General features: G+C 41.4%; 1 protein-coding gene across 2 annotated transcripts; it reads right to left on the bottom strand.

Moving 5' to 3' along the window:
* Positions 1-3,036: 3,036 nt before the first annotated feature.
* On the bottom strand, positions 3,037-5,958 carry LOC148010339 (uncharacterized). Of its 2 annotated transcripts, XM_087671983.1 has the most exons (5): positions 5,752-5,902; positions 5,110-5,348; positions 4,336-4,594; positions 4,163-4,223; positions 3,037-4,049 (listed from the first exon to the last, which is right to left on the bottom strand). In XM_087671983.1, exons 3-5 carry the CDS (start codon positions 4,455-4,457, stop codon positions 3,798-3,800), a joined length of 435 nt encoding a protein of 144 aa, XP_087528109.1. In that variant the 5' UTR covers positions 4,458-4,594; positions 5,110-5,348; positions 5,752-5,902; the 3' UTR covers positions 3,037-3,797. The 2 variants fall into 2 exon arrangements, with proteins under 2 accessions (XP_087528109.1, XP_087528110.1); XM_087671984.1 differs by lacking the exon at positions 5,110-5,348 and having other exon boundaries at positions 3,038-4,049; positions 5,752-5,958.
* Between the last annotated feature and the right edge of the window lie 12,050 nt (positions 5,959-18,008).

Below are 18,008 nucleotides of genomic sequence, written 5' to 3'. Positions count from 1 at the left end.
CCAATCCATTTACACCTAGCTATCCTTATCCTCTCTAGTATAAGGAGACTTTCCATGCTTACTTCTCAACAACACCTAGCAGGTAACATTGGGACGTCATAAAGGATATCATAAGATACCTTAAGGGTACTACAAATATGTACATTTTTTACAATGGCCAAGACACTAGAGTTGTGGGCTACACGGACTCTCATTATGCAGGACATGCAAATAGTAGGAAGTCCATCTTTAGCTATATCTTCACTTTTACTAGAGGTATTGTTTCTTGGATGTACAAGATGTTAAAATGCATGGCCTTGTCTACTTTTGAGACTGAGTATATTGCAACCACATTGAGGCTTGCAAGTAGACCCTATGGATCTGGTGGCAACCATTAATCTAACTATGACTCCTACATTGCATTCAGACTCCATGAGTATCAATCAATTGGCACGTAATCCAATCTTTCATGCTTGCTAATAGAACTATCTACATTATACTTTATTTTATAGACCCACTTACAACCAATAGCTTTCTTGTCCTTGGACAATGCTACTAGATCCCAAGTCATGTTGATCTCTAATATAGTCATCTTCTTATCCATTGTTGCATCCCAATGGGCATAACCAATATCCTTCTCAAAATAAGCGAGCTCAACATCCTCAACTACATGTGCCATATAAATACAATGGTGAGTTACATAACCCTCAAAATTAAATCTTTAATAGGCCATCTCGGTTCTCGTACCACTAGATCACTCAATGAAGTCTTTATATTAGCATGTGCTCTTTGTATACATGGTGTCTTGATTGAAGGAATACCAAGCTCATTATCCAAACTCTCTGAGCCACTAGAGTCTCCATCAAGAACTAAATGACTAATAGATATATCATTACCATCTAACACTTCCTTCTTTCCTTTGTTTTATTGCCTACAACACTATAGATACACGTGAAGATATAGGGTTGCTCCTTAGTCTTCCAGACTATAGATCTATTATTAGATGATATCTCATCTATAGTGAAAATATGTAATTCATGCTTTTTTATTTACACATGACTATCATGATCATCAATATCATTCAATGTACCTCCATTAGATGCATACAAATTGCTCATCTCGTCAAAAATAACATCCTTGCTCACTTGAAACTCATCACTGACAAGGTTATAACAACCATACCCTTTCTACTCATTAGAGTATCTGATAAAGATATATTTTTCAACCCTTGGATATAATTTCTTCCTCAATTCATCATGCACATGAACATATCCAATACAATCAAATACTTTCAAGTGTGATACATCGAGTTTCTTACTTGTAAAACATTCATTAGGGATCATACCATTAACTACAATAGTTGTGGGAGTTCCATTCATAATGTAGATAATAATACTCTACCATCTTTTGGTAGTCTAATTAGCCAACCTTTTCTAAAAATCATCAAGCTTCACAAGCATCCAATCCTACCAAGAGGAAGCAAAAGCAAGCAATGGATTATATTGCTGAAGCTGCTCTTGCAAGCGACCAAATGTGGCTATAGCCTCATGACACCTAAAAGTACTAGCATATGCAACAAAAGAAATAAAGATAGGACTACTTAAGAATGATAACATCCCTCATTGTTTATACCCAAAACTACAATATACCCTAAAACTATTATCCACACCCTTGCAAAAGTAAGAACAGGGCTCAAAACAACCTCAAATGGCCAAAATCACAGTGGCCATGTCCTCACTAGCTTACCTACAAAATATACATTATTCTCTTTGCACACCAAATCTCACATCAATTTGAGATTTTTTTGTATACCAAGTTAATGGTACTTCCAAAGGCACTATCCAAGGGAAAGTAAAAGAGAATATAAGAGCTTTTTACCAATTGCTCACTTACTAGAATCCTTGCTCCTCGTTCACTTAAACCTCTAAAACCAATCTCTCAATAATGTTGCTTTGATACCACATTATAAATCGCATGGTGATGGACCCACCTGAGCTACTGCACTAAATATACGCAATGCATGCAAGTAACAGCTCACACAAGAATACATGAAAAAGAATGAATGCCATAACATTTTCTTGCTAGTTTTCCTTCCTTCCTCTTATAAATACAACGTACACAATCTAGATAAAATATCATAAAGTACTAAATCAGATAGCACATAAGTGACTCATTATAACTATCCCATTTGTAAGAGTAAACAATCAATAATAAGTAGTAAGCCAATAGTCCCATTTGTAAGAATAAACAATCAATAATTAGTAAGCCAATAGTCATGTGACGATCATAGTGACCACTGGTATGGCAAGTGTAGACGTGCAAGCCCATCTAACTAGATGATCAAATATCAATATCCACATGTGCTCTACTTGCCATCTCAACATCTTCTCCACCCCAAATTAGTGTCATTCAACTCTATCCTTTCTTATTTCTTCCTTTGTTGGGTAGGAAAGACCTTTCTTCTCTTAATCTCCTCTCAAGCTCAACCACCTTCAAGCTTGTTTCAATTTTATTAAAGGTATTGCTTAACTACCAACTCAATTGTATGTACTATCCATCTTCTACATACTTTTACCCCAACCAGGCAATTGTTAGCATTCTTAGTAGCAATTTTACTTTGGAAATTTGTACACAATGTCTATGGGTACTACTGCGTGGTACAATTTTTGCTACACAAAAAAAAGTGCAACAGGAGACTGATATTTTTTCAAAACCTACAGAATCATTGCAATGCAATCGCTATAATAATTGCACCAACGTATTGTGCTGATAGAGGTACATTCTCTATTCAAAATACATCTCAATAGAGACGACAAAGAGAGAGGTGGACGCGACAAAATGGGCGACTCTATTTTAAGATAAGCAAAAGGAGAGCCACGAATCAGACATCCCATCCATCACAGACCCAACGATTCGGTGGCAGGGCACTATTTGCTTTCCTAAAGCCTCGCAAGAAGATTCCATCTTACTTTCACACCAAAAAAAAAAACAGCATACGATGTCCTAATCAAAACAGAGAGACGGATCGCTGTTTCGCATTCGTACAACGTCGAACGCTTTTTTAATGCGGGAGCAGTAATATATTGATGTAGCTTGCATTCAACATCGGAGAGCAAGTTCTCATGAGACGGAACATGCCGACATGACACAAGATCGGCGTCACAGCCATGCAGGGAGCCCATGGACGACGTCTTGGCAGTGGATCACCAGCCACATAGAATATGTTGAAGGTTGTTGAAGACTGACTGACTCTCTCGTAATCCATGAATGTTTGAAGTACTAGCAAATGCCAACAGGAAATGGGTGGACACCAATTAAAATTTGCCAACAGTATATTCCCATTGACTAAAAGCTATTTTCACTGTCACAAGACGAAGGATGACATGACAATCTGTACACAATGCCCTTTGAATGGGCAGTGAAGACTCTGCTCTACAAGGTAGACCGCCTGTTTCTGTACAAAAAATGCCCAATCTGCATTTCAACATGGATTCCGGCTGGCATCTAAGGCATTCGTGTGGAAGAATGAGGCTAGGAACATTGCATCTGACCTGTTCTTTGATCCAAATCAGGCAAGTTCCAACTATAATTACACTCTCAATTGGGTTAGTTCTCTGTAAGCTCTTACAAAAATTAGATGATTCCATGTCTGGCAGGTCAAGCAATTGTTCCATTAACCTATGATAAATAACTGTACCGGGATACTTAGGTGCACCAAAAAGTGTGAAGGATCTACAGGAAGAAGACCAGGTGTAGCAACCAGGACATATTTTCGACCCAGAACTACTTGCCTGGATTAACTTCAGAAAGGATGCAGGTCAAGCAACAGCCGGTACATCACGCCTTGCATCTCTCCTTGCACAATCAAATCCCTCGACACGAAGAGAGGGACTGGCGGAGAAAGATGGTCCACTGAAAGCCTTTGGCTTTGGAAAACTAGTGGCGGGAGGAGAAGCCATCTGCTGATGAAAGTGTACATCATGTACAATGGGGTTGCCAGCCCTGCTGGGAGGAGACCAGTATGGTGGAGATGATCCAAACTTAGGGGATTCACAATCCACCTGTGTGTCCTGCAGTCACACTCTATTAGCCACCTTTAGAACTTGAAAGAAAAGCTGGCTTAAAGACTATCTGACCAGATCCCCCCAAATTTTCTCCAGTCTACATATCTACTGACACACACCTTGTTCAGAAAAATCTGTAGTATCTCATAACCAGCTTCACATTCAGGTGTTCGAGGAGAACTGCGAATGAAATAAAACTTTGGTGATTAATAAACTAAAGTCTCTGGATGTTAGACAGATTGCGATGGAGCTACCAAGACACAAACAATCAAAAGAACCTTTAAAGACATACCTCTGCCATTGGCACATAGGCTTGATGAGTTCTGCTGGGCAGAAAGAAAGGGCCAGCTTTCTAGGCTTGGGACATATGACTTCACCATCACAAGCATCAGCCTGAAACCCTGACCTAATCATCTCTGATCTATTGTCTTTAGCAGTGAAAGCAGCAATGTGCTGCACAAAACTCAGGTTTCTCACGCAAGTATCCAGCTTAACAGTACTGTGTCTCCCAACAAAGGGATCTATACAAGACTTGGACTTATTGAATGTATCTGCAAACAAATCAGAGAAATTTGTTAGATGAAAATGTTAGATAAGACGCAGACAGTGCAGATCATAAAGACAAGTTTCTGAAACAACTGAAAACCCCAAGAAATGAAGTTACTTCATGACTCAACCTGCTCAAAGGGATCTAACTATCAACTTTCCGACTGCAAAAGTTGTGTTAGACACAGTGTCATTAGAGGAGAATGTTAGTTAAGACACAAGGCAACATAGATATACCAAGTCGTGATTAAACAGAAAACTCAAAGCGATTCCACATCTTTAACTTTAAAAACTGCAGGTAAGTCATGAAAAGTGCAAATTAACAACAACTAGGCCAGACCAAAACATATGATACAGACCATCTTACCAACTGATCGCAAATGAGCACATACACAAACGTACAAATGAGCGCTTCCAAGATTGACGACAATTTTCATAAGAAATAAAACTTAACAAATATGTCATAACTAAGTGAGAATCTGGGTCTAAATTGATCGAGGCTTGTTGCTAGGTGACATACCATATTCAGAAGTTCAGCGGCAACCGCTCTACCAGTCTGTTCTTAAAAAGCGCCTCATTCGGACAAATTACAACTATTAATCGAGGCTTAACGTCCACCCAGGAGTACCGATGGATCTGCAGAGCTTGATAGCCTTTCTTGAATGACAAAACTCACACCTCATCTCCAAGGACTATATTACTCCATAATTCTCACACGGTTTTCAAGATCTGCTCTTCTAACAAAGTACTCCATACTACCTGACATGGAGTGGCAAGAAAGCATCCAATTCGAACACAAGATCTCTCTCTCTCTCTCTCTCTCTCTCTCTCTCTCTCTCTCTCTCTCTCTCTCTCTCTCTCTCTCTGTGCGCGCGCGCGCGTGCACACGTGAGCGAACAAGCACCTAACTGCCGCACATGCAGGAAGCAGGAGGAAGTATGGAGATCGGCAGACTAGGGCGTGCGCACAGGCCATGGAAGGATTAACGGTGACGAGAACGGGATCTGACGACATTCATGAACAAGCGTGTAACTGCCACACTTGCAGGCAGCTTCTGATTGCAACAAAACACGGTGATCCAAAGGCTCAGGACATGGAAGAACGAAACGGTAAGAAGAAGGGGATCTGCCTGGAAAGGGAGAGGAGAAAAGAATATGCCTACCTAATGGTAGAGACGGAAGCCGATCCGTCGAGAGGGAGCGAAAAATGGTGTTGTCGTCGTCGTCGTCTTCTTCTTCTTCGTCTGCTGCAGCAGCAGGCAGCCTCTTCCTGTCCGCTTGTGGCCCTGCAGATTTTACCTCTCTCTCAGGAGACTGTTGTTGTGCAGCGAGGATATGACGGACGGATACACGGCTGAAGAAATGCAGGCGAGGTCTCAGGGTATAGAAGATGTAAGGGGACGGCCATCATCCAATCACTCCTCTACACGTGTCCACCTTTGCATAGAAAAATATCAGATATTCTTTTTATTTTTCAAATTGCAATTGCGGCCCGCAGCTGGCCCCGAATTTCGACTGTTAGTGCTCTACCGCCTCGATATCCTTAAAAATAAAATAATAAATGTTAGAAATATCGGTATTTTTATATTCCTAAATATGGAAAGACTAATCGTGTGGCACCTAAACATTTAATAGTATCATAATACCATACAATAACAACTGGTTTGGCGGTTCGACGTTTTGGGGCTACAGTAGACCAATCACAGTTGTTTCCTTGCAAGCACGATTTCCACCAGTCACGAGTGCCATTCTTTGCCTCGCCTTTGCCCTACTCAAACATCTGTATCTATATATACTATAATATTATTATCTATATTTATATTTATACTTCTATTATTTTAGTTATGGGTTTGGGCATCCCCGAACCTCCATCTTTCTCCCAGACCTCCTTCATTCTACCAACCACCATTTCAAAATTTTCCCACACTTTTCAAATGGCAACTTAAATGCCTCTCTCTTTCTCTCTCTCTCTCTCTCTCTCTCTCTCTCTCTCTCTCTCTCATGTAGGCCCACTCCTTTGAGTTGTGATGGTGTACAGGCTTGTGAGGCAATTGAGAGAGGTCGAAGCTCCGTCCCCCTCCCCCCCCCCTCTCTCTCTCTCTCTCTCTCTCTCTTTGTGCTCTCTTTTTTACATCTTGACACCATTCTTTACATTAAAAAACCTTCCCTTTGGCATAGATTTGGATCAAGCTCCCTCCCTCCCTTATGAAGGTAAAGAGCTCTCTCTCTCTCCCCCCATGTAGACCCACTCCTTTGAGGCTTGTGAGCCAATTGAGGAAGGCCGAAGCTCTACCTCCAAGCTCGTGTGACGATCCCCCCTCCCTTCTCTCTCTCTTTGTGCTCTTTTTTCCATCTTCACACTAATCTTTACATTTAAAAACCCTATGTCTCTGGCATAGATTTGGATCAAGCTCCTTGCCTATATATATATATATATATGTGTGTATGTATGTATGTATGCCACACTTTTCAAATGGTAACTTAAATGCACCTCTCTCTCTCCATGTGGACCCATTCCTTTGAGCTACAATGGTCTAGAGGCTTGTGAGGGAGTTAAGGGACGTCATGAGCTCTCTCTCTCTCTCTCTCTCTCTCTCTCCCATCTTCACACTATTCTTTACATTAAAAAACCCTATGTCTTTGGCATGCATCTAGAATTCCAATACTATCGGTAGCACATGACACAAATGCGACAAGTGCAAGTTCATGTGATGTATTTCTTTGAGTGTGAGATCTAGAGAGCAAAGTGCCCCATGGCTACAATCAAAATGCAAGGTCAACAAGCATTTAAAAGCTCTCGCTCTCTCTCTCTCTCCGCCCCCTCTCCTTCAATTGGGGGCTCCCCCTACAGGCTTCCCCCTTTGAGCTATAGGCCCACCCAAGGGCAAAATTTTCCCACATGATTATGACATGCCTAGCATATGCACACATACGGGTTGACTTTGGTATCCCTTTATAGGGTCCACTTCACTAGTTTCTGACCACTCCTATATCGAAGTTAGGGACTCTCATCACCCGCATGTTACACTTTTGGGAGAACCACGCTCCATAGATCGTTTTTTCACCATAGCTACCCTTTCCTACCATGGGGGAGGAGAATCATTGTATATCTAGAAAGGTCCCATGGGTCATAATTTGGCCTTCCGTGGAAGATAATGAACTACTGTACTCTCTCTCTCTCTCTCGTGATACCCAAGGAGGACCCCCTAGAGGCTGTGGGTTGCAACTGCATCAAGCACCCTCCCTCACTCATGCAGGTAAAGAGCTCCCTCCCTCCCTCCCTCCCTCCCTCCCTCCCTCTCCATGTAGGCCCATTCCTTTGAGCATGCACCCTCTCTCTCTCTCTCTCTCTCTCTCTCTCTCTCTCTCTCTGTGTGTGTACCCAAGGAGGACCCCCTAGAGCCTGCAGTTTGCAACTACATCAAGCTCCCTCCTCACTCATGCAAGTAAAGAGCTATACCCTCCTCTCTCTCTCTCTCTCTCTCTCTCTCTCTCTCTCTCTCTCTCTCTCTCGTGAAGGTCCGCTCCTTCGAACTAAGATGGTTTGGAGGCTTGTGAGGCAGTTGAGGGAGGCCAAGAACTCTCCCTACAAGTTCGCCCCCTCCCTCCCTCCCTCTTGTGAGAAAACACGGATCTAGAGCATGGCTACAACTATGGAGGTTGGAACTCTGATTGATGATTTTTGACACCAAGAAGTGCTTTAAAATAGCTTTAAAATCTGAATTTCAAGGGAAAAATAGACTTCGTCAGAGGCGCTAACTGCAATCAATGCAATTTTAAGTGGCAAAGCCCCAAAAGCGCTTTAAAGACCCACCGAGCGACAATTAGGAAATTTTCATAATTTTTCCGACTGTCGAATTAGATCCCAAGAGATGCCAGGCAGTGGGGGACTTTGAGACGGTCGAGCAGAAATTTTCAAACCTCGAATTCGATGCTGGACGCGGAAATGGGGGTGCCCAAGACAAAGAAAGTAAGTGCGGAAAGGACTTTAGGGGTCAAGGGGGGTGACCTTTGGAGTCTCCCACCAACCGATTTTCACGCGAAGGGGGGGGGGGGAGACAGTTTTTTCATGGAAAAAAAGGGAAAAAGAGGGCGCCATGGATGCAGGCGACGAATGATAAAGAGGAGGGGAGAGGGCAAATGCCACCTCAATGTACCTCTTACCAACTGATTAGATGACTGATCTTCTTGCTTCCTTCGCTCCCTATCGCCACCCTTGCCTTTGGAATTGGTTGCCTGGATGAGGAGGTGCAAAACTAGTCTTTCTCTCTCCCCTTAAGGGGCAGTTCATGCCCATGAAGAAGAATGAAGACCGATTGAAGGATGTTTGCCCACAGATTACTCCAAGATCAAGAGGAGGCTAAGGGGAGATATTCATCATTGAAGATTTGTTGATAGTTGGTCTATTGGCAACCTGAAAATTTTAATTACAAAACCCGTAACATGCAAATAAACAGTATGCCTCATTTTTACAAAGGAAATTTGCTTCTTGTTGATGTTTGATGGTCTAAATGAAATTCATATGGAAAAAAATTTTATTTGGATCTTGTTTTCATTATGATTGAGGGCTGTGCATAAAAAAATTACAGACCCATAATGATAACATATAATTAAATTATGGCCCGAAAAGCATATTTTTAGTGTAAAAATGAAGGTTTTATTGGTTTCGGGTGGGAAAAAGAGATGCGTATGGGATAAAATTCTAAGAAAAAACATCTTTCCACTTTAATGATCAATCCCTAATCATAAATCAGAAAATAACCTATTTTTATGCACAAATAAATAGATAAAAATAGCTAAAATTGGGAAAAAATAGGATTTTTGCATTATAAAAATCTAGAAATTTATAATTCATAGTTGTGGCTATATAACAAAGCTGAGGCATGAATTTTGGCTTCATTTCGGCTTTGTTTATGCGTTATAGTTTATGTTTTTTCCCGTTTTATACGAAAAATACACACAAATAATATCCTACACCTATGCAACGTAGCATAAGCTAAACATTGGAGGGAAATGGTGAGGTTAAGAGATAAAGAGGGCTGAGAGGGTTTGAATTTTTGGAAACATTTGATTGTGCATTCCATTTAGAATTGCGATAATTGAGTCTAAGGGGCTAGTAGCACGAGAAATCAGTGCTAATCTCCATACATCGAAGCATACGTTTAGTGAAAATCATGAAAGCGCTGTTTTTTCCACATCACAAAAATGTTGATTTGATAAACATTGTTAGTGCATGAGGATCATATGCACTATGCATGACGCATGGCATGGTATCAGTCCTGGATTGCATTGCAATTGTCTTCCTAGGATATGACTTATATGTTGAGTGGAAAAAAGGAGCCTTTGCTATAGGTCAGTTGTACGCTTTCCTTGGGATTGTTTAGTGAGGATTTATATATTCTTGGATTGTACAAAGCAAGAAAAGAGTGGAGTTTGTGCGTTATGTCTTATATGTTGGAGTGACACATCTTGGGGCCAATCCTCGAGGTGTAGGAGAGCCACAGTGGAGCCATGGCAATCAGTCAAGGGGAGCTTCCTGATGTTTGTGTGATGAGGCACTATGCCTACATGTTATGGGATCTCCCTCTGAGGAGAAGGGAAGGTAAACATTGGACTACATATCAACTACAAATGCCTAATAAAGTCTACATAGTGTACATCGATGTATTACAGACTCTCCTTGCCCACGAGGCCATGTGGTGGGGTTGTCTATTGTGTGCATGAGGTCCGGCTAGTGCCATAGCCAGTGCTGGCCCGTTTTAGGTTCCATCAGTGGTGCGTTTGCCGGGAGCCGCTAACAAGTGGTGGTTCCGAATCTAGGGTTTCTAGGGACCAAATAGTTGGTTTATGTCCTCTGACAAGAATCGTCAAGCCGAAATATAAAAAGTAAAACGCGCTGAGAGGGCTAGATAGCAATTGGAGATTGTAATGCGTTATTCCACAGCCCACTATGCATAAGCAGCAGTGGTTCTAATAACCTAAGTGTCATAAGTAGCCCTTTGAGTGCAAGTGGAAGTCTTAGCACTTCCCCTCTTCTAATCAAGCAACCCACTTCAAGTGGGGATATAGTTTTACATACGCAAACTCGTCAATCCAGTTACATACGCAAACTCGTCAATCCGGTTGTAGCCATGGCACAACCCATCACAATTCCAGGAGGTACACTGGATTTAATGACATTAGGATCACCTTTTCCCATCTTCCATGGGTTAGCAGAAGAAGATGGAGAACTCCATATTAAGGAGTTTCAAACGCTCATGTTCAACTATCAAATCCAAGATGAAGGACATCTAATGATGTTCTTCAATATGACGTTAAAAGGAAGGGTAGCAGTATGGTATAACGGTCCAGAGGCCAAAACCATAACTACACCGACCAATTCTTCACGGCCTTCCGTAGAGAGTTTGCTCTTAAGAGAGGTGGACAGTATTGGCTGTGTGTCTTGAATGTAACACGCTAAGAGCCAAATGAGAATGTCCATGCCTATGTTAAGAAGCTAAAGCAAGTTCTTTGTAAATTTAACACTTATACCCCCATTCCATCGGCTGTACAGTTGCAATATTTCCTACATGGATTAGATTTCAATATCTAGGTGTAGCTTAGTAGTGTTACTTTGGCTGACATTGATTGCTATTACCCAAGCAGAAGGAGTGGAGTCGCACTTGTAAGCGGCTTATGTAGCAAGGATAAATTGGAATGGTAATAATTTGGCCTTGACCAAAGGGAGTCAAGGGGACCCCATGTCAAACGTGAATGGCAGAGGGAGTATCATGCCGAATTTGCTTATGTTACTAGCTCCTCCCAATAGTATGACTATGCCTATGGCTAGTCAGATGGGCCCACTACATGGTTGAGGCCAATTAACGAATCCTAATGTTGTTTCACAAGGCCAGTGGCTAATTCCTAATCAAGTAGTTAGGCCGATGGGACAACAAACAAACGATCGCGGCTATGAGTCGAGTGCCTCTAATGTCCTTGGCGAAGTTAAGGACATGATGAAGCACTACACTGATATGATTTCTGAACAATATAGACAAATAGCTGTGGATGTCAATTTTCTTAAGAAGCAGCAGAATTCAATAGGGAATCAACGCCCTTAAGAGGGTGCCCCCTCAAGATTCAGCTTTAAGTGGTGTGGTGGCCAACATTTCCCTAAGAATTGCTCGAATGTCCAATGCGATATTTGCAGAAAGTCTAGCCATTGAGCTGCCACTTGTTGGAGTGAGATTAGTTCTCTCTAACAAGGGAGTAAACTACCAGGTCCAGTTGACCATCGCGCACAAGGGAATAATCTCCAGCAAGATGAGGAACCAAGACAAATATATGGAAAGGCTATTGTAAAGGAGTTGCCTCAGGGCGGTGGAGTCAGCCTTATTGAGGCTGTATGTGTTAACGACGCTAAAACTTCTAATCTACAAGCCATAACAAGAGATCAAAAGATTAAAGAGGGTGACAAAGGAATTGTAAAACCTATCGAGGGAAACCCTAAGCAAGAGGGTAGGGGAAGGCAAGTTCTGAATCCTGATATGGAAGGTGGACCTTTAAGGCTTGTTGATAATAAAGTTGATCCCGAGAAGGATAAGGGATTGTCGAGAAAGAAGGCAAAGTTAAAAAAGAGGCACTAAAGATGGTGGTCCAAAGACCAAAGGAGAGAATGGTTTGGCATGAGAAGAGAACTTTGGCTAACTACCATGACTTTGATCTAGCAAGTTCCCTTTGCGAAGTTAAACCAAATGTGAACCTCTTGCAAATGATTAAACTTTCTCCAGGAGTACACAAGGAATTCAAGAAAATCCTGTGTATTGGGTATATCGTAGAACCTTTGGGCATAGTACGAGTGGGAGAAGATTGGTTCGATCATGCTAAAAAGCATTGCCCTAGGGTTCCAACATATGCGGATAGAATATTAGTAGAGTATGCTATCATGGACACTGGATCCTTCGTCAATATCATGAGTTCAGACTTGATGGAGAGGCTAGGTCTCGAAATTCAAAAAGACAACTCCACACTTCTTAGGATGGCGGATGATAGTCTAAGATAACCAGAAGGTTGCATCACTAAAGTCCATGTTATAGTTGCAAGTGTGGAATGCTATCTGGACTTTAGGGTGATAAGGTTTGCAGGACGTCCTAGCTATCGAGTTTTGCTAGGTCGACCATGGATCTTACGAAGAGACTGCCAAGTCGATATACCCGTTGGTCGAGTGATTCTAGGTAGAGGTGCCAATCGTGTAATAGTGGATGCTTATCCTGAGTCGCCTTAGAGTGAGAGGGCTCCTTTATCCTCTACCGAACTAGAAACAATAGATGATCCATCTAGTAGTGAGACATCATCAAGCGATGGATCTAAAGAAGGGTCCACTAGAGAAGACATTTATCAGATAATAATGAATGAGCCGATAGAGCCTCAAGATTAAATAAGAGACGTGGACGTTATTGAGTTGGACCTTGGTATGCCTAATGATTCACGACCAATTAAATTAGGTTCCATGCTCAATTCAGAAGAGAGAGAGACTATGTGTCCCTGATTCAGGAGTTCCACGACATCTTTGCTTGGATCTATGACGAACTTAAGGGCATTCCCCCTAGTCTGGTTGTGCATACTATTCCTGTAAAGGAAGGAACCCACCCTATACATCAGAAAGTAAGGCATATGCCTTTTGAACTAAGGGACGGGTTATTTGAAGAGCTTTAGAAGTTGCGAAAAGCGGGTTTGATCTTCTTTGTTCATCATATTGAATGGTGTTCGCTAGTTGATATGCATGATATTTTTACTCTCCATCACCACTCTCATCTTCAGAATTGGCTGTCTGGATAGCCTGATTAGAACTTAGTATTTCTCTCTTCTCCCTCTCTCTCTTCTAAGCGATGGTTCATGTGGGAGAAATCAAGAAGAGGGAATGAAGGATGTTTGTTTGGTGACGATCGGATTGCTCCAAGATCAAGAGGAGGCTGAGGAAGGTGTTCAGCACTGAAAAATGATCACCGGATGGTCCATTGGTAGTCCGTATCAATTATTTAAAAAAACCCGCAACACGCGCCTATGCGGTATGCCTCATTTTTACAAAGGAAATTTGCTTCTTTTTTATGTTTGATGGTCTAAATGAAATTCATATGGGACAAAAATTTATTTGGGTCTTTTTTGCATCATGATTGAGAACTTTGCATAAAAGAAATGTAGAACCATAATGATAAGTTGTCACAATAATTAAATTGCAACCCAAAAAGTGTATTTTTAGAGTAAAATTGAAGATTTTGTTGGTTCCGGGTGGGAAAAAAAAGATGCGCATGGAACAAAAATATGATTGAAAACATTTCTTAGGTGTCATAATTAGTCCATAATCATAGATCAGAAAATAACAAATTTTTTTATAAATAAATAGTGAAAAATAGCAAAAAATAGAAAAAATAGGTTTTTGTGCTTCGAAAAATAAGAAAAAATATTATTAATATCTGTGAATGTTTAGCAAGGTTGAGACATGAGGTTAAGCATTAGATCACCCTTTTTTTAATGTTTTAGTGTGTTTTTATTGCTTTATACATAAAAAATGACAAAAAAAAACCCCTACACCTATGCAATGATGCAACGCATAAGCAATAGGGGAAAGAAGGGTTGTGGAAGTGTTTAAATGTTGAAAATGAAGTAAATTTTGATCTTTTGGTTGTGCACGTCATATAGGACGATGATCATTTAAGTTTTAAGAGGCTAGTAGCATGAGGTAACTCGGTGCTAGTCTCTAGCAACGCAACAACAACGAATAGATTGGAAATCATTGAAGGACTGATTTTACACTCCACTTTGATAAATTGTTTTAAAATAAAATGTTTATGCACAATAATCATATACTTTTGCATTTTGCATGCCACATGGTATAATCTCTTGGATGCATAGCACTTGTATGCCGAACATTGATCAACGTTGAGAGTGTGAGGGAGTCCTTTGCGGTAGGTTAGATGAGCGATTCCTTGGGATAAGTTCAGTGAGGAAATATCAACTCTTGGATCGTTCGATAAATCAAAGAGTGGACTATGTATCGTGTGTCTTATATGTTGAGGCAGCACATCAAGAGGCCAATCCCCGAGATGTAGGAGAGCTGTAGTGAGGCCACGGTGTTTCAATCGAGAGGTTGCCTCCTGTGTATATGATACGAGGTGTATACCTACATCTTATGGGATCTCCCTCTGGGGAGGAAGGGAAGGTAAATGTTAGGCTGTGTCCTATTACAAACACAAAATCAATATTAGGGTTTAGTGTAGTGTGAGCCTTAGACGCTCCTGGCTGCGAGGCCATGTAAGGTGTCTTGTGTGTCTTAGAGGTCCAACTAGTGCTAGAGAGCCAGTGACGGGCCCATTCTAGGCACCGATAGGTGGTGGGTTTGCTAGGAGTTGCCAATAAGTGGTGGTTTCGAATCTAGGGTCTCTAGGGATGAAATAGTTGGTTTATGTCCTTTGACAAGAACCATCAAGCCGAAATACAAAAAGAGGAACGTGCTGAGAGGGCTAGACAGCGGGTTGAGATTCAAAGGTATTATTCTCCTCAAAGGAGCAGCCTGATACGCATAAGGGGTAGTGGTTTTAATAACCCAAGTGTTACAAGCAGCCCTTTGAGTGTAAGAGAAAGTCCTAATACTTCCCCACTTCTAGTCAATCAACCCACTTCAAGTGGGGTGTAGTTTTATCTACACAAACTCCTATTGTCAATCCGGTTGTAGTCATGGCACAACCCAAGGCAATTCCAGCATGGACACCAGATTTACCGACATTAGGAGCACCTTTGCCCATCTTCCGTGGGTTAGCAGAAGAAGATGGAGAACTCCATATTAATGAGTTTCAAAAACTCATGGTCAACTATCGAATCCAAGACGAAGGACACTTAATGATGTTCTTCAACATGACAATAAAAGGAAGGGTAGTAGTATGGTATCACGGTCTAGAGGCTGGAACTATAACTAGTGTTAACCAATTCTTCACGGTCTTCTGTAGAGAGTTTACCCCTAAAAGGGGTGGATAGTATCGATTGCGTGTCTTGAATGTAACACGCCAAGAGCCAAAGGAGAATGTCCAGGCCTATGCCAAGAAACTAAAGCAAGTTCTTCGCAAACTTGATACTTATATTCCCATTCCACTGGCTGCACAGTTGCAATATTTCCTACATGGATTAGATTTCAACATCCAGGTGCAGTTGAGTAGTGCCGCTTTAAGCGACATTGATATTTCTATTACCCAATCAGTAGGAGTAGAGTCGCACTTGCAAGCGGCTTATGCAACAAGGGTAAATTGGAATGGCAATAATTTGGCACTAACCAATGGGATCAAGGGGACCCCACGTCAAATGCAAATGGAAGAGGGAGTATCATGCCAAATTTGCCTATGTTACCAGCTCCTCCTAGTGTGACTATGCCTATGGCTAGTCAGATGGCCCCACTGAATGTTGGAAGCCAAACAACAAACCTTAATGTTGTTCCAGTAAGTCAGCGGCCGATTCCCAATCAAGTGGATGGGATGACAAATGGACAATCATGGCTATGAGTCAAGTGCCTCAAATGTCCTTGGTGAAGTTAAGGATATGATGAAGCACTACACTGATATGATTACCGAGCAGTATAGACAAATAGCTGTGGATGCCAATTTCCTTAAGAAGCAACATAATTTGATAGGGAGTCGACGCCTTGAAGAGGGTGCCCCCTCAAGATTTAGCTGTAAGTGGTGTGGTGGCCAACATTTCCCTAGGAATTGTCCAAATGTCAAATGTGATATTTGCGGAAAGTCTGGCCACTTAGTTGCTACCTATTGGAGTAAGATCATTTTTCTCCAACAAGGAAGTAAACAACTAGGTCCAGCTAATCATCACGCACAAGGAAATAATCTCTAGCAAGATGATGGACCAAGAAAAATACTGCAAATAGGAAAGGCTAATGTAGAGGAGTTGCCTCATGGCAGTGGAGTCAGTGTTATTGAGGCTGTACGTGTCAATGACACTGAAACTTCTAATCTATGAGTCATAACTGTTAGATATGATCAATGCCCCACCCTCATTAGGTGCCACCAATGATCCATGGTGCTCAAAGTTGTAAGGCCCCATTATGAGGAGAAGCCAAATGTGAGCCCGGACATTGGTTGAGTCCTGACTTGTATATTAGATGAGGTCTATGTGACCGGATGGCAAAAAGGTGACCGTTGTGGGTCTAATCTTTGGGTTAGACAGAGTGGTTAAGCTCGTAGCAACTCGAGGCGCATCGATGGTAAAGGGAATATTCCCTGGCCGACTAGTGGAGGCTCATATGGTAGGTCAGTCAGGCCGACCTAATGGCCTTCGCGGGCTATAAAAGCTAAACCCCTTCACAACCATCTATCATTCATCTTTCACCCAGTCAGAGTCATTGTTCCAGCTAGCCTTAAGCTCTTCACCTATCTTCTATCTAGATCGCCATCTAAGCTTCACACAGTGGAAGCGCATGGGTGGACAGAGCCATATTTGTATCAGTTGTTTGGAGCTAAAGAATTTATTGATTCTCCTTTTATCTATTGTGTACTCTCTATCTCTTTCTCAGATTCTGTTCGCTGCGCCATGTAATTTTTTTACAATAACAAGAGATCAAAGGACTAGAGAGGGTGACAAAGGAATTGTAAAACCTGTCGAGGGAAACCCTAACTAAGATGCTAGGGGAAAGCAACTCCTGAATCCTGATATGGAAGGTGGACCTCTAAGGCCTGTTGATCCCAAACAGGATAAAGAATTGCCAAGAAAGAAGGCAAAAGTTTAAAAAAAGCACCAAAGCTGGTCCAAAGACCAAAGGAGAGATTGGTTTTGGCGAGAGAAGAGAACTTTGGCTAACTACCACGACTTTGATTTAGCAAGTTCTTTGGACTCAAGTTTGGGCATTTTAGTTTCAGAGAGAGAAATCCTCTCAAACAATATGAGAGGGATACCATTACAATAAAATAGGTTTTTTCCAATTTTGAAGTATCTTGTTTTTATAGATTTTTGAAAAGAAGCATTTTTAGGTATTTTTGGAGCATAAATTCATAGAGGCACAAGAAACAAGAGGTATTGGCACAATTAAAGACATTAGACAGAGACATTTCTTGTCAATCCCACACAACCTTGTAGTATCCCACTCATTTTCTTGAAATTCTTGAATAATACACCCAAACATTTTCCCTCCAGTGTAGTATCCCTCCTTTTTTTTCCACAAAACTCAAATAGTTTAGCAAGTATGTGTCATCCCTTTATTTTTGCACAAGATTTTCTAGTCTATTCTCTCTTTTCACTCAATGTCTTCTTCTACTTTATCTTCTATGTCAATGAAAGCCTCCTGTCATTGGCATCTCTCCTCTTCTATCAGAGCAATCATAATCTACAATAGTTTTTTATCTTGACAACAATAGGCGGATTCCTACTACCATCTCTATTGGTAGTT

Source organism: Lygodium microphyllum, chromosome 29 (genome assembly GCF_053477565.2).
Source record: "Lygodium microphyllum isolate KBCC chromosome 29, Lygodium_microphyllum_v1.1.10, whole genome shotgun sequence".
NCBI classification, from domain to species: Eukaryota; Viridiplantae; Streptophyta; class Polypodiopsida; order Schizaeales; family Lygodiaceae; genus Lygodium; species Lygodium microphyllum.
The sequence above is the reverse complement of the archived record's forward strand: the minus strand, read 5'-3'. Positions and strand labels throughout refer to the sequence as shown.

What these genes read in the sequence shown, in the direction of transcription:
- LOC148010339 (XM_087671984.1), bottom strand. Translation starts at nt 4,457, where the DNA reads ATGATTAGGTCAGGGTTTCAGGCTGATGCTTGTGATGGTGAAGTCATA. An exon ending in CCTATGTGCCAATGGCAGAG is followed by an intron (nt 4,224 to 4,335) that starts GTATGTCTTTAA and finishes TTTCATTCGCAG; the next exon opens with TTCTCCTCGAACACCTGAAT. An exon ending in TACAGATTTTTCTGAACAAG is followed by an intron (nt 4,050 to 4,162) that starts GTGTGTGTCAGT and finishes GTGTGACTGCAG; the next exon opens with GACACACAGGTGGATTGTGA.